Below are 17,028 nucleotides of genomic sequence, written 5' to 3' on the forward strand. Positions count from 1 at the left end.
AACATCATGTTAACAAAGTGAATTCAAGTGATGGACACTCTGTTGGTTTCTTGGGTTTACTTTTCAGTTCTGCAAAGTCACATTAGCACAGATGGTCACGCTGGCATGTGTTGTACAACATTTCTAAATGTCTACCAAGCTTCAAAAAACTAGATTTTTCTTAAGCCACAGTATCATCACTGTATATCATCATCATCATCCATCCTGACAATACAACCTGCAAAATATCATCTGTGTGCTGTTTTGTAACCCTGTCATGTCTCACCTCTGACAGCCAGCCAGCTGCCAGGTGATTCTCCAACATCAGGAATGCTGCACTTGTAGAGTCCTTCATCAGACAGTTTAACATTATTAATGGTCATTTTTTCTGCAGAAGTGCTCTCCATGAGGACGTCATCTTTGTAGAAATCAGCCTTGAGGTAGGTTGTCTTGTTTCTACAGTGCAGAGTCACATGTTTGCCCTCCAAAATAGGATCAACAGGACTCTCCAAGATCACAGAATCATCTGGACAACACGATGACAAAAATGTAATGTAGTCTTTGTTTTCTGTTACTCACAATATAAGCCTGAGAAGAATTGGAGGAGAACTGGCTAAAATGGCAGATACAAGAGGCATATGTGAGAATATAGGCTAACCATAAAATGTAGGGTTAGGTGGACAAATTTGGACAAATTTATTCTAAATACAAAATTATCAAATATAGCAGTGAATCATCTGCATAGAAATAGATTCAAACCATATAAGGCTACACTAAGTAGTAACACTTAAGCATTTTAGCATTTTTCTCCACATTTTTGCATGATTCTGTACAAAAGAATTTTACAAATCTAAAACTTATTTAAATAATATTAATTAATCAATCAATTAATTAATTAATTAATTAATTAATTATGTGAATTTACAGTCTAGTTGATCTGAGAATAATGAATATATATAAGTTCAGTTTCCAGTATGTTACTGTACATATTGCATTAGATACATACAAGGCACATTCTAAGTTATTCTTAGTTACAGTATGTATTGGTTTTAAATACAATAATACAATAAAAATAAAATAAACTTACCAGTAACAGTGATGTTGACACTGTTGCTTCTCTCTCTGGCTTTAGTTTCACACCAGTATTCTCCACTGTCTACTAAATAAACTCTATCAAATGTGCAGGAAGACCCTGTTGACATCCTCTTAATATTACATTCCAGATTAAATTCTTTAGCACTCGTGTTCCCTCTGAATTTAATTGAACCATCAATCCCCTCACAATGAAAAGAGACAGGCTGGTTTTCAAAGTGCTGCTGTCTGTTTGGAGTAATACGAAGAAATACTGCATCTGAAACAAAGTAAAAGATGATAATGTCAGTAAAGAAATGTTCAGAATGTGAATTGTATGATGTCTCAATGTCTCAGAATTTTGGCAGAATAAATGTGACTTTTTGTAAAATATATTTTGGTATTTGCTAGTGGCCATTAATTCATCGAATTCAATAAATCTGGAATCTATACTAGAGCATAGATACAAACAGATTTAAAAGGTTCAGATTGATATTTATTGTGGGACCTTTAGATAGAAAGCATAGTACTAAAAAGCACAATTTTAAAAGGGCATCTTTCAGAATTTCTGTTTCTCACTCACCACTTTTCTGAGTACTACTGTCCACAACTTGTGTCCCAAGAAGAATAAATTCAAGCATCACTGGATAAAAACGGAAGCAAGGTTAAATATCAGACACAGATGGTTTGATCTAAAACGTTAACATTCAACTTTAGGATTTAAAAAAGAAGAAAAGAAGAAAACCTGAGACTCACACAGTCTGAAGCAGAGAGATGTGACCACCATTTTGCCTTCCTGCAGACTGACTCTCACACTGAAACACAACTGTAGAGTGTTGGTGAGAACTTCCTCTTCCTGTCAAGTTATTTCTGATGTTGATGTGAGAGTTGAGTGTGAGAGAGTCACAGTCACTTTAACATGATCTGTCAGTCCTTCACTTACAGACACTCACTCTAAACAGATGAGCATCCCTGACCCTGCAGTTGGCTCAAGGATCTCTGAGTCCATGTGTAAAACACCAAACCCCATGTTGTTCAGGTTAAGCCAAGCTCACACAACTGCTGTGTGAGTGAAGTCTGATTTGGATTAAACCACTGAGTAAATGCATCATATAACTTCACTTCTGCAAGAATCCTATGAAGGTTTTAGCAACTAAGCTAAACTTAAATTCTCCCTGTGATGATGAAAGTATTCAGTACAAAAATCCAGTCAGAATAACTGAGGAACAGCAGTAGTCCAAGGATAACATCTTAAAAGAAAGTCAGGGTTAGTCACTGAACTTTATGTAACTGTTCCTTCATCTCCCCATAAAAGCAAGGAATCTCTGTCTGTCTGTCTGTGTGTGTGTGTGTGTGTGTGTGTGTGTGTGTGTGTGTGTGTGTGTGTTCCTCAAATATCTCTGCGGATCAGGATCAGACTGACCTGAGAGTTTCAACATGGCTGCTGTTTGGTTCAAGGGTGTGCAACGTCGGATTTATTTGGACTACAATGATACCGTTAATAAATTATTACATAAATGCTTTACAAATTCCACAAGCGTTGTCCACCGGAGCCACCACAGTCACGTGAGCACCAGAGCCAATCACTGCAGAGCTCACTTCCACGACATACCTTGAGAAATAAGCGGATTTATTTATTGTGGATTAATGAGACTAAACAAGTCCGGACCGTGTCTGTTCCGGTCTGAGGAGATCCGGAGACGCAAGGACAACAAAGTGGAACCGGAATCTGTGGATGTTCGTGTGTAGCTAGCTGGCCGCTAGGCCACCTGCACACAGCCCACCTCCCGAGTCAATGGTTTGTTAAATATAATTGTGGTTTTCACAGGAAAAAAATATTTTTCTACTCAGATTTTATGTTTTTTTTGTTGTTTTGTTTTTGTGATTTTAGGTCGATTGTGTTAATACAGTATGTCAAATTTAAAAAAATAACTGTATAGTCACACATGTGAGGTTGTGCTGAAAATAGTGACACCAAGTAAATAGTTCTTATGGTGAAATATAATGGCAAATTCAAAAATAGTCAATAACGGCCAATGATACCCTGGAATATTGGATTTCACAACAAACCTAAATATCCCTGATGTCCCACCATCAAACACAGCCTCATTTGGCCTCCATGAAAAAGCCACTTAACCTCCCACTTCTCTACAGGAATATTTACTTCCTACGTGCACTGCACTAGTGTATTAAATTCATAATGAAAACTGCTGTGACAACTTCTGGCCACAAGATGTCCTTGTAGAGCATGACAATCAAAAAGAGCAAGAGAGGTGTGTCATCAAAACTACTGTTAGTAAAATCTGAATGGAGGAGTGCACACAGTGACTGTCTAAACCCCCACAGTGAAAAACAAAGGCAAGGGTTCATTTGATGAATGAATGAATCATGTCGAACAAAATGTCTCTTATTTCAGTCAGGTACTTTACATTAATGCTTTTTACAACAATGACGAAGTTGTGAAATGTTGAGTTGAGTAAAATCATGTTTTGTGTAGGGCAGGGGTACTCAAATACAAATCTTAAAGGGCCACAACATTTATTTCAATGACTCAGAGGTCCATGTATTGTGGTCGGTCAGGCCACATGCAATAATACTGTAATATTCAAAAGAAAATGTCCTTTTCATTCAAAACAACAAAATATGAACTAAAATCAAATGTCATTTTGTCAGCTGAATATTTCCTGTTTTCCAAACATTGTGTCCATCACTTCAGTCATGCATTATTTTATTTCATTGTGTCATAGATGTGACAAGAATCCTGCTTGCAGCTTGATATGATGATTTCATTTATTTGTGTTGTGCTTACCGCTGAATTTTGAGGAAACGTCTCTTTAAAATTTCTATGCTTGGTCTCATAATGACGTTTCAAATTGGAAATCTTCATCACAGCTTCTCCTGGCATATTGTACAGTTTTCACATCGACTTGGCTTCAGCTTAATAACGATGTAGCGGCTGGGAACGATGGCTTCATTCAGTAACCATTTGAACGCGGTGTGGAATGATGATGACAGGTGACACAAGTTCACCTGGACGCTGCGCACTCAGCGCCACAGATAACAGCGTCTCCACGCAGCTCTGGAGCCGCTCGGCGTGAACAAATGCCTCAGACTGATCCACCCAGGAGTTATTTGAGAGTACAGACATTCACGACAAAGGTATGAGCCCGACAACACGCACTTCTGGACGATTTATTGACAGTTGCGTGTTTTCGGACGGGCATCTACACAGACACCTGTACTGTCACTGTGTGCTGTGTAGAGCTCGTCTAACAGTAATTTGCAGGTCTCACACTCTGTGTGGATATTAGTGTTCACGCCACGTCAACATGAATACACATATACATGACTTGGATCGATGAACAGGTGATCGGAGGGTTTTTCCTGGTTAGCGGACATGTCCAAGGACCCCTGTCTCTCTCAGACCACGCCTCCAGCACACCTGACCGTCACCAGTCAACCTGTCACACCGTGATTTCCACCTACGCTAAACCGACGTCATGCAGCAGGTACGTCGGTCTTCTTAATTTTTTGGTTATTTTATCAGCTTTCAACTGTGTAATTATTCTACAACACTATGTTACTGTACTGATCTCATCAGCAGTCTCCATTTAGAGTTGTGGGATCAGTACTAATACTAACTGCAGTAACTCTGCAGGACGTCCGTAATGACGAAAGTGAAAGTTAAACTGCAGTGTATGCTGTTGTCGTTATTTGTTGAAGGTGAAGGTGTTTTTGCAGTTTTAGGAGTGTAAAATATATATGAAAATAAATAAATATATATAATGTTTATGTACTGGTGGGGCCAACTGTCTGAGTTGAGGTTACTTTAATTTCAATGTCCGTTATTTTTTGAATATCTTAGTATTTGGCAGATCTTCATTTTACTTTAATGACTAAAATCCACTAAAGGACTATAAGTTGTTCTGTCAAAGTGTGTTTTGGCTCATTATCCTGTGGAAGTATGAATCTTTCTCCACAAAGATCATATCAGAGAGTGGAGCATGTCTCTGATGAATGGGGAGGTGCTTCACCCAGTCAGGGTGGAGTCAGTGCTGTGCAGGAGTCCAAAAACAGCCCCAGACTTAATCACTCCCACCACCATGTGTCACTGTGGGTGAGGAGCTGTGTGGTATCTCTATCTAAACTCTTCCTAAGTGTTTGTCCTTGTTTCCATCCTGACAAGTGTTTTATAAACGTCTCCTCGTCCTCTGAGACACTACAAGACAGTCTTCTTCTGCTGATTGGAGTCTTGTGTTGTTTATTTAGCAAATTCTGTCTCTGTGATGAAGCTGCTTTTCTAACTCTCAGTGAAGTCAGCTTGATGTATTGATTATCTGATGGTGTGGTCACTTTGGGTTAGGCTTTAGGTAAAACTGATCAAGTTTCTGAAAATCCAGTTTTAGAGCTCCATGCACTGCCCCTTAAGAAACCTTCAGCCTCTCTTTACTTAGAAAAACTATCTGACTTTTGACTATTTAATTGATTAGTTTAGGAATCACTTTATTTTTGACTGGACTAGTTTCTCTGCAGTTTCTCTCCATGTCATGTCTAACCGGTGTATGTTGGGTTCTGTCACTCAGGGAAATGGACTTCAGTCTCCACTCAGACCCCTCAGTGTTTTGTTCTTCCATCTCCTCCTGGCACACTTGTGTTCAGGTAACTCACACACAGATGTACTCTCAGTTTAATTCACATTAGTTTAACTGAACACAATAACAAATCATATCAATATACTAAATAGTAGGTGACTGCTGTAAAGACCTTCTGGGTACTTAAATTATTCAAACACTTTCAGTCTGAAGGAGAGAAAAACATCAACAGTAGAGTTGATTGTGGACGTATAAAGTGCCATCAGAGATGAAAAGGCCTCTGAGAGGTCAAGTTAAAACTAAGTTTTTTTTTTAGGTGAATACTTCTAGAATGGTTTACATGTTTCAAAAGCTCAAAGGACAGATTATCTTTTTGATGTTTACAATGGTAAACATTTGTAAGCATTCTAACACTGCTAATTACTAATAAAGTTCTGCAGAGGCTCATAGGCATGCCATCATTTTTGTTGGAAAATTGGTCATAAACTAAACTGCTGGACCAGGTTTGACCAAATGATGGTGCTGATTACTTGTCTTAAAAAATATATATATAATGACAAACTTTAAGTGAAACACAACACTTATTTTAGATTGAGTGTCTGCTGCTATGAGCACAGTGCAGAGGTGGAGAATTTAACTCATCCTGACAGAATAATCATATGTGTTTCTTTCCAGGTCAGTCTCAGTTAATTGCTCCATCTCAGCCAATAGTAGCAAAAGTTGGTGATGACATCATTTTGCCCTGTCACCTGGAACCTGAGGCTGATGTTGTTGCCATGACGTTGGAGTGGACGAGATCTGACCTGAATCCTAGATTTGTCCATGTGAGGCGTGCCAGTCAGGACATCGTACGTGTCCAACATCCATCATTCACTGGACGAACATCAGTGTCCATCGATGATCTGAAGCACGGAAACGTTTCACTGAAACTGTCCAAAGTGAAACCTTCTGATGCAGGAAGATACCAGTGCTACATTCCAAAACTGAACATGGGAGCTTTTGTTGAGCTCATTGTGGGTGAGTGGACACACACAGTGTGCCATAATTAAAATATCTATAGTGCTTGTGCTGAAGTTCATGGTGCAGGTGCATTCAGAGCAGGTCCAACTAAACAGAACAAATGTCACATATCAGTTAGGCTAAACTGCAGATATATGTACATACAAAATGGTGATGCTTTGGACAACAGGACACACCTCATGGTACCAGGGCTGTGTTAAACCAGGATGTCTTCCCTTGATGTTTTATTTGTGTGACGTTGATGGTTAGCCAGCTAGTTTTAGCTAACTACAATAATATGAGGCCTGTGCCAAACTTCACAAGGTGATGTTGTACTCTGTGGAGAGAATAATCACCTTCCACTGTGTCAGTTCAAACCAAACAGCTAAAGAAAAGATGTTCAACATTCACACTGATCAATCAAAGGAAAGATATCAGTCGCTGTTGATTTCATCTGCACCTTCCAAAGACTCAAATGTCAACTTGACAAGTGAGCATAGATAATGAAGCACGAGAGAGTGTAAAGCAGTCATGCACACAGTGCTCCTCTCAGCCGTGTGTTCATGGAGCAAAGAAGGTTTTCCTCTCACAGATGATGTTCTGTGCGCTCGTATCACATCATGCACCTGGTTTTCATGAGCCTGACTGGACTTCATGTAGCACCATGATCAGGTCGGGGATGAACTGTTTGTTGGTCAGATAAGATCCAGAGTTACATGTTAAAGACTGATCTGCTGGTGAGAAACAGAAAACTGAAGGTCAGAGAGACTGAAAATCATTCTGAAGGCAAAGTTACTGTGATTACATGTTTTATCACATTCAGTTATCAGCTTTACAGTTGTGCATTAATATTTAAATATTGGTGATTTTTTTACTGACACCTGTTATAAACGTTTACCTGGTTCATCATCAGGTGCTGCTTCCTCACTGGTCATCAGTCTATCAGAGATTATCAGAAACAAAGGAGCAGTGGTTCTACAGTGTAAGTCTACGGGCTGGTATCCAGAACCTGAGGTGTTCTGGCTGGACGGTGAGGGAAACCTCCTCTCTGCTGGACCTACAGAGACAGTCAGAGGTCCTGATGACCTCTATACTGTCAGCAGCAGAGTGACTGTGGAGAAGAGACACAGCAACAGCTTCACCTGTAGAGTCCAACAGAACCACACCAACCAGATCAGAGAGACACACATACATGTTCCAGGTAGACATTATTACAATTGTGATGTGATCACTGTTTTAGTGTCAAACAGCAGGTCCAGTTTTCTATAACTGCCATGTTATTCTGTGTTTTCTCATTTCAGATGATTTCTTTGAGGTTCAGTCCAGTTCTTCTTCTACTATAGCTGGTTTGGCTGTTAGTTTGGCTGTTTGCATCCTGGTTATTCTGATTCTTGGCTTTTTTGTGTGGAAATGGAGACAAAACATATTCAGTGAGTCAGAAATTAACATCAGTTCTTTGTAAATGTCTCTCAGGTTTTGCACACAATAGTGAAATGAAATTATTGTCAGTATCTTCTCTAAAATGTGGTTCATCTACTTTTATTCCACTGATTGAAATAGCCAGTTAACCCATCACCTGATTATTGTTTAAAATGTCTAATATGCTGTGATACCTTCTTGAAATTCAAGTAAATGTTTTTTTAATTTTTACACAGATCAAACTGATAAAGGAGAGAAGAAGAACCTCTCAAAACGTAACGATGCTGAATATCAGGTTGTTACTGTAGAAGAACCAGAGAGACAGCAGCTCCTGACAGATGGAACAGATCAGATAAAGGATCTGAAGGAGAGACAGGCTGCAGGAATCAGACCAGAGGTTCACATGATGTTTGTCTCTATCATGTGTCATGATGTGCCCAGATAACATCATGTGTTCATCTTGTCTCTGTTCATCTCTCTCCAGGAGGAGCAGCTGAGGAGGAGGGAATCTGGGAAAGTACAGAAGATTCTGAAAGAGGAGCTGGAGACCAAGAAGACTGAGGTTCATCTTCACTTTCACAGTTTAAGATTGTGATTTCAGTTCAAAGTGACAGTCTTTATGTGTTTAATAGTGTAGAGAGGTCGATGTTACAGCAGTCTGACAGTCAGTTACAGACTAAATGTCCACATGAGGCTCAGCAGGCTGAATCCAGAGAACTGAACATGTCTGTCTTTGTCTCTCAACCTTCTCTCTGTCCCTCCAGATTAGACAGAAACTATCTGACCTGCAGCAGCTGGATGAAGAGAAGAAGAAGAAGGAGCAGGAAGTGAAGAGACTGAAGGAACATCTGGAGAACAAGAAGACAGAGGTTCATCTCTTCATCTGCATCTGTTTTATTATAATTCATGTACACAATGTGATCTTATTAACATGTAGCATACAGAACGTACCTGACTGTATACAGAGATACTTGATTAACTGTCATGTTGTATAATTATTCATAAGCTTCAATGTTGTTCTCATGTCTCACTTCATCTTCTCTCACAGGTGAAGACATTAGGAGTTGAACAAGGCAAATGTTCTAGGTACTGTCCGGTAAGTGTTCATGATTTAAACACAATAACACACTCTGATGTGTCCTCATATAAAAATAACAAACAGTCAGTTATTGTGATATAATTATATTACAAAATGATCCGTCAGTGACTTTATAAGTAGACTGTGAGATCAATGCTGAGACAGACAGACAGACTCTCTGCTGGTTGTGTGTTGCATGTGTTGTAGAGTTGAAACTTCAGCAAATATCAGAGGCTTCATTTTTTACCATATGAGTCATATTATTGTATGTTCAGTCACATGTTTTATTTATGATTAAGGAAACCATGGAAAAAGAGCAGAAGAAGAGGAAGGAAGCTGAAAATGAAGCTGACAATCTGAAGCAACAGCTGGAGACTGAAGAGAAGGAATTAGACACCAAAACCAAAGAGGTTTGTATGTTTTATATTCTAACACAACTTATCATTTGTTTCCAGACTCCTACTTGTTTGTTGTCAGTCCAGCTTCTCTGTCTGAGTCCAAGTCACTTTCACAACCAAGTCAACTTAAGAACAGGTTGAAGGGAACTCGAGACCTGAATGATTTGATTTGATTCTTTGTCGGACAAAGACCCAAAGTTGCATCAAATACTTTTACAATATTACCATCGAGGCTGTATTTTCATGTCAGCACTCAGTGGAGAGACTCAAGTGGTTTCATTAAAGTGAAGATATTATTGATCTGTGTCTTCTAAATCTGCTACTGAAACTGAAAATCATTTTTTATATGACTTAATGTCACTGACATGTTCGTGTTGTTCTGCGACACCATCTGAAGGATGAAGGTTTGTTGTTGGGCCAATAAAACAGCTCTAGTAGTAATTAAATGTCTTTCTGTCTGCAGCAGCTTGACATAGACGTACAAACTGAAATGGGCTCTTTTCTTTTCTTTCCTGCCAGTTTAATGACAAACAAGTTGAAGTCCAGCAGCTGCAGGAGGAGATTCAGAAGAAGGAGACCAACCTGAAGACACTGATGGAGGAACTGGAGTCCAACAACAAGGAGGTTCATCTGTTCACCTTTGTATTGTTGTATCTACTCTGATGTTTCTGGTCTGTTAAAGAGGATTCAGGGTCAATATGCTGAAGTTCAGTCTGGAGCGTGCTGGTCTGCTGTAGAGGTGAACATCACAGATCACTTCAATCATTCTGTTCACTTCAGTTCAAAGATTCCTCATCAAACACAGTGAAGGCAGTAAAAACCTTCACTGACCCTGAGACAGTCCAGACAGGGTGCTGGCTTTAGGACACACTGCTACTGAAGGTCTAAAACTACACAGAGAAGCTTCAAGATTAAACCAAGAACATATTTTAATGAAAGAACATGTGTCTCTAAATCTCTGGTCCAGTCTGATCCAGTCCAGCCTTCCTCCTCTCTGGTAAGTGTTTATTATAAGTTCAGATCCTGGAGGAGGAGCTGCAGAAGAAGAACAGAGAGGTTTGGATTTATATTCTTCACAGAACTTTTATTTTCAGCCTCCTACCTGATTCATTTAATCCACCTTCAGATCTGTCAAAATGAGACCATGATGGTTTTCATCACTGAGTGTTTCTATCTGCTGGTTCTGATGAACACCAGTGTGTAACTGTACAAAGCTGTTTGTCTGTTACTGTTGTTGTGTTTCCTTGTTGTCTTAATGAAACACTGTGTCTTCACTCAGCTGTTGATGTTGTCTGATGTTCCTGAATGTTTGGGATGTTTCTATATTTGTACTTTTTAGCCTTTGAATAGACTCTATTATGTGATCATGATCAAACATTTCCTCAGGATGAAACTACAAAATGCACCCATCATATTTCTCATGCTGGTTAAACATGATAAATGTCTGAAACCAGCTGTTGAGTCTGGACTGTGTGACCTTCTGATGTGTAGAAGAACACAGAACATGAAGGAAAGTGGACAACTAACAGATCCTGTCAGTGAGTCAGGAGTTTTAAATAATCAGCTGTTCCTCATGTTAATGTAGAGTTATGGTGACTGCTGCTGGAGGATCGGTGCTGGTGATGTCATCAATATTTCCTTCATTAAAAACATATTTCTCCCCTCTCATCCCACCTGTCACTGATCAGACTGATCTGTCCTGTCTGATCCACAGACTGAGATCTACAGCAGTCTCCTCCTCAGTTTAATATCACTGTATTTTATCATCTGCAGTCAGAAAGAGTTGATGATGGAACAGATGATTGTGAGGTTGTTGGGCAGAGGATACCAAAGACTTGTCAACGACTCTGATAGTTTATTTTCACATTTGCATTTACAATATATTAAATGAACTGAATTACAATAAATATATATTATTAATTACAGAACTGACACGTCCACTCAACCCACATACATGATCTGTATCCAACATGTGTGTCCTTAAATGTGTCACTGCTGAACATTTTCTGCTCCAAAGTTTTCAGCTTCCATGTTTGATTCATGAATTCATGTTTATTAGAAGATGTAAAATTAAAATAACCAAACAAGTGTCATAGAAGAAGCAGGAGAGAAGAGCTGAACCAGAAGCAGGACGTCCTCCTTTGCTCCTGTCTTACCTCCTCTGGCCTCTAGAGGGCTTTGTCTCCTCACTGTGTTCTGGGACACTTGCTGAGAGGACTGATGCTGTTGTAGGAGGACAGTGTCTGCTGGGAATAAAATAAATGATGAAATACAGTCATACAAGTTACATCAACACTTTTATTATTGTTGATCTGAAATGACACAAATGAAACCTGTCTCATCTTTTCTTTCCCCTCAGTCTAATGACAAACAAGCTGAAGTCCAGAAGCTCCAGCAGCAGATTGAGAAGATGGAATCCGGCCTGCAGACCCTGATGGAGGATCTGGATTCCGACACATTGGAGGTTCATGTTTGTAACTTCACCTTACTGTAGATTTGTGTCTAATCAGGAGGAAGAGTCAGTGTGTGACAGTCCAGCTGTGAGTGTGCTGCTTCTCTGTAGAGGTGGAAATCATGAATCACTTTGCTGATTCTGATCATTTAGTTCAGTTCAGTTAAAGACTGGTAGTCACTGACTGAGTCTGCTCTGGACTTTATCTCCAAAGGAAACCTTCAGAGCTGATTCAGACTGACCTCAGGTCAGATCTTCATTCAGTCTGCTGCTGGTCACAGCTCTCATGTTCACTTCACTACTAACTGCTCTTTACAAGCAGCGGACATGAAGGTTGAACATTTCTGTAACTTTGTATTTCTTTAGCTATTAAACCAGTTGTAATGTACTCAGAGTGTGACCTAATCAGATTACATTATTCAGATGCACAGATAATTCACTGTGAACAGACGAGACAACAACTCAACACAACAGAGACTTTTTATAGACAAACAGCTTCATGGTGCTTCAGAGATCTAAACTCCACAAATAACCTGTGAAGTCTTTTTAGTGGTTGAAGTTATAAACCAATTTTATTAAGATCCTTAATAAGAACATTCTCCACTCTATGCTAAACTACACCGAGCCTTTAAATCATGTTTTACTGCTTTACATGATAAATCATTGAACTATCTGTAATAACAGCATGTCTCTCTTCATCTCTCTCTTTCTTCCCAGGATCTAAAAAAACACGTCTCGTCTGTTTCTGGCAAGTCCTCCACCCCTCGGGTAAGTTATCATGCAAGATTGCTTTTAATACGCTCAGATGTTTCCTGATATAGAAAATAAAAGATTGAGCAGATTAAATACAAAATATAAAGTTACATAGAAGAAGTGTGCAGTACTGAACAACACTGACTTGTTCCTGTAGAATCACTGACAGTAGAGACTGATGTTCTCATTCAGACAGATTTAAACAGAAATCCACAACAATCAGAACACGAGATGAAGTTGAGTTTTCATGTTGTGGTATGTTTAGTCACATTAATGACAGATTCTAGAGCTGTCAGCAAAATAACACATTCTTCAGATGTGCACAGATGATTCACTCTGAACAGAACAGAGAAAATCATCTGAATCATTTCATCACAGAAACTCAAAATAACTATTGAATAGAGAAACAGCTCCATGATGCTGCGAGAGATTTAAACTCCACCGAGTCATTAAATCATGTTTTTACTGGTCGACATAATCAATCACTGAAACATCTTTAATAACAACATATCTCTCTTAATCTCTCTCTTCCCAATGTGGAAAATTTAGATGCTATAACAATTAAAAAAGAATAAATGACTGTACATTAAGTTATGGCCAGTACTATAACTATAATAAAAGAATGTAAATTGGCTTTGTAAGCTGAACTTCTGCTGTTACTGGTCACTAATGTTTCTTCTCTTTCAGTCAGACTGGATGTTACTTTTGATGCAGAAGTTCCAGGAGGAACAGAAGAAGAGAAAGGAAGCTGAGAAGAAAGTTCAGACCCTGGAGGAGGAACTGCAGACCAAAACCACTGAGGTAATGATGCTTTTCAGCTACGTACCTGCTGCCTTTCAGTTCTTCTAATCAGTCTCCTCCACAACAAGAACATTATAGTTAACATTAGTCTGTGTCTTTATCGTATATGTCTGATGTACATGACTGTGTAATTAGATATAACTTTTTATCCATCACTGCTCTCATGTACTCTTTCATGGTTTAATGAGTAAATCAACACGTGTGCAGACAAAGAGGATCATGGGAAAAGTGAGAGTGAAGACTAAAAACAGAACCACATGTTGAGTTTACGATCATTCACCCAGAGAACAAAACAGATTGACAAGCTGAAGAAACAAGTAAACACACACACACACACACACACACACACACACACACACACACGCAGGGGTATGAGCAACATATTGAAATAAGTTGATTCATCTTTAATAACTGATCTGTGTGTGTTGTCTCCAAGAAACAGAACAGCAGCTCGCTCAGTCAGAACTCAACCACAAGACCTGCAGTTGTCTTTAAGGTCGACCGATTTAATGAGTATATCCAACTTATAAACACATCCACTCAGGTAATGTTGATCTTGTGTGTAGAACAATTTGTGAGTTTTATACAAGATGTAACAATATTGTAACCAAGTATATGAGGAATATTTCACATGTGTTCAAACCAACATGAATCCATGTTGTCATGTTCACATAAAGAGTGAAATGTAATCATTTATAAACACCAGAGATTTAACACTCGCTCACATTCATTTGTTCTCTCGTCTTTCTTTCTCTTCCTCCATCTGACAATCAATTTCCCTCCTGCAGGACCAACAGCTGGGAGGCTGGAACTTAAAGATACAGGTCAACAACAATAAACCTGTTATACATCAGTTTACAGACTCATTCAACCTCCAGGCTGATCAACATTTCACTGTGAGTCTTGATTTCTTGATAAAAGTTGTTAAATTTGCCCTTTTCTTTCTCTTTTCTTTCACAATCTAAATTGAATTAAAGTAAACTTAAGGAAATACAACTACTATTACTACTACTGGTGATGATAATAATAATAATAATAACCATAATAATAATCATAATCATAATCATAATAATAATACATCTTGTATATCTGTGTTACAGGTGGGTTACTGTGGTTATGACAGGAAAGTTCCTCCTGCTGACCTGGTGTTGGAGGACCTGCAGCCCTGGAGCCGTACAGACAACCTGCAGGTCTCCCTCATCAGTTATCCTGGACAGATTCAATATAACTATAACAATATAAGATTGTACTTACTGAAAGATGATAATGAGTCCAGATGTCTCAGCATTGTTTCCTCCATCTGACCTGCGAGCGTCTCCTCTGTTAGAGATCAGAGCCATCAGAGAAATGAAGCATCATGAACACAAAGATTCCCTCTGAGGGGAAACAGAGCTGAACTCCAGCAGACTGAAGACATGAAACATCTGGAACATCAGGACTCACATGTTCCTGCTTGTAATGCAGTAAACATGACATCACACCACTGTCTCACCTGGAGACAACAGACACTAACCTGTGTTATTCATATTCAATGTAACACTATCACAGTTTTCTCTTGTGACATATTAAACATATTCAGTTGTTATAAAGAATAAAATAAAGTCAACAAGCTGAATATTTAATTTCAACTTTATTGTACAACACTAATGTATATAAGGTAGTTTTGTAACAGCAAGTGTATTCTGGATCTTCTGAACAGTAAAGAAATGTTTTATTATTGTTTATGTCATGATTGCAGATTCATGTTCCTTGTGTTCTGTTCTGTTATCATGGTTCTGTTTTTGTGTTGTATTTTTTGATTTTCATGCCCTTTTGTGTCTCTGGTCCTTTAAGTGTCTTAGGTTTTTTCCTCTGTCTCCTTCTATCTGTAGTTTTGTTTCCCTCCATGTTTCTCCTCTGTGCTCCTCCCCCTCATTACCTCACCTGTCCTCCTCCCTCCTCTCTCTCCTCACCTGTTCCTCGTCTTGTCATTAGTGTCTGTGTATTTAGTCTGTGTCTTCCCTGCAGTCCATGTCTGGTCATTGTATCTGTCTGCTCCTGTTCATGCTCCTGCCTGTTCCCTGTTCCCAGGTGCTATGTGTTCTTTGGGTTTTGATTTTTGCATTTTTTTTAGTTGAATTTTGATTAGTGATTTGTACACTGTCTTTTTCTTGTATCTTCTTGAACTATTTTCTTTGCTACTTTGTTTCTTGGTCGTTGGACTTGTTTGGTTTTTTTGTTTTTATGTCATTCAGCTTTGGTTAATAAAGCTTGCTTTTTGTTTCTCCCATTCCCTGCCTCTTTCCATAGCCTTCCCCTTTTAACCCCTACCTGACAGATTAACTATGTGTTTAGAATTCTGTCAGCCATGTTGGATTGTTCACCAGACTGTCAACTTCCTGTTGTGTGTTTTTTTTCTTCTTGCTCTGACTCACATTGTTTTCTTTGTATTGATGAGCACCACATCTTTTTTCATTTACACATTTTCAATGCTTAACAAAACAAATATGATTCTGTATATTATCTGAACTTTATTAATACAAAGAAATATATTCTGATAAAATTGAGTGGTAGGATGGCTGCTGCTCCTTTTAACGAACAATCATAAATGTCAGTGATCATCAGTGGATTCATGATGAATTTAACGTTCACACAATAAAATGTTGCCTGATTTTCTCCTGAACTATATGGAGATATTTACCAAACTGAAGCTACCAAAGTTGTATATTAAAGTTCTTATTTAAAGGGGGAAAAAAAGGTTTCTGTAGTCTGAGACCAAAAGGAAAAAATCAAATCAAGACTGTAAAATGTCAGTTGGAAGGGGAAAAAAATAATTACATTAAATATTTGTGTTCCTGTTTTTATCCTTATGTCCTTATTTTGAGTCAAACGTTCACTGACTTCATAATAATTTACTGGAAGTTTGCTGACTTTATTTTAGTAAAACATGTTAAATGGAACTACTTTGTGTTCTTCCTACTGATAAACCACTCTCCATTCTTAATGCTCAAGATTACATTCTGAAACTGAACTTTAACTGAGAAAACAGCTGAAAAATACAACTGAAAATAATTATAATGTTCTCTACGTCTCTAAAGTATCTGTTCTCTCACTATGTTCAACTTTGTTATATTTTTATATTTCAGTTTTCAGTTCATTCTGCTATTTTCAGACAGGTTAAACAAAAACTCGGCTGACACAGTAACACAACAGATGGTTTAGTGTGAATATTTAGACAGGCTGACTTTACATTTCCTTATATACATACGAGACACATCTGACCCTTGAGATGTTTCACACCATGACCTTACATGACATTAGTTGTGTCCACTGAGCCTCCTGAACGCCTCGTCTACATACATACAGACATTTTCTCATGTGGTTTGTGTGTATAAGTTTCTGTATTTCTAAAGTCACCACATAGTGTCTGTTTCAAATCTGTAATTATTCCAAGTTGCTGCAGCTGACTGTGTGACAGTATATACAGTTTTCACATCGACTTGGATT

At 38.5% G+C, this 17,028-nt stretch overlaps 1 protein-coding gene and 1 long non-coding RNA gene across 3 annotated transcripts; one reads left to right on the forward strand and one right to left on the reverse strand.

Annotated features, from left to right (window-relative positions):
• Nucleotides 1-1,072: 1,072 nt before the first annotated feature.
• LOC119026923 lies at nt 1,073-1,860 on the reverse strand. The gene is made up of 3 exons (XR_005077262.1): nt 1,807-1,860; nt 1,634-1,693; nt 1,073-1,330 (listed from the first exon to the last, which is right to left on the reverse strand). It is a non-coding gene; the product is annotated as an uncharacterized LOC119026923 (long non-coding RNA).
• Nucleotides 1,861-4,078: 2,218 nt separating this feature from the next.
• Nucleotides 4,079-15,164, forward strand: LOC119026831 (lamin-A-like). Of its 2 annotated transcripts, XM_037111414.1 has the most exons (18): nt 4,079-4,209; nt 4,417-4,559; nt 5,634-5,709; nt 6,318-6,659; nt 7,555-7,842; nt 7,943-8,071; nt 8,297-8,457; nt 8,545-8,622; nt 8,825-8,929; nt 9,109-9,156; nt 9,438-9,548; nt 10,056-10,160; nt 11,896-12,000; nt 12,706-12,756; nt 13,429-13,542; nt 13,979-14,086; nt 14,331-14,438; nt 14,643-15,164. In XM_037111414.1, exons 2-18 carry the CDS (start codon nt 4,551-4,553, stop codon nt 14,844-14,846), a joined length of 2,142 nt encoding a protein of 713 aa, XP_036967309.1. In that variant the 5' UTR covers nt 4,079-4,209; nt 4,417-4,550; the 3' UTR covers nt 14,847-15,164. The 2 variants fall into 2 exon arrangements, with proteins under 2 accessions (XP_036967309.1, XP_036967310.1); XM_037111415.1 differs by lacking the exon at nt 4,079-4,209 and having other exon boundaries at nt 4,246-4,559.
• The last annotated feature ends 1,864 nt before the right edge of the window (nt 15,165-17,028 follow it).

This window comes from Acanthopagrus latus, chromosome 10 (assembly GCF_904848185.1).
Source record: "Acanthopagrus latus isolate v.2019 chromosome 10, fAcaLat1.1, whole genome shotgun sequence".
Lineage (NCBI taxonomy): Eukaryota > Metazoa > Chordata > Actinopteri > Spariformes > Sparidae > Acanthopagrus > Acanthopagrus latus.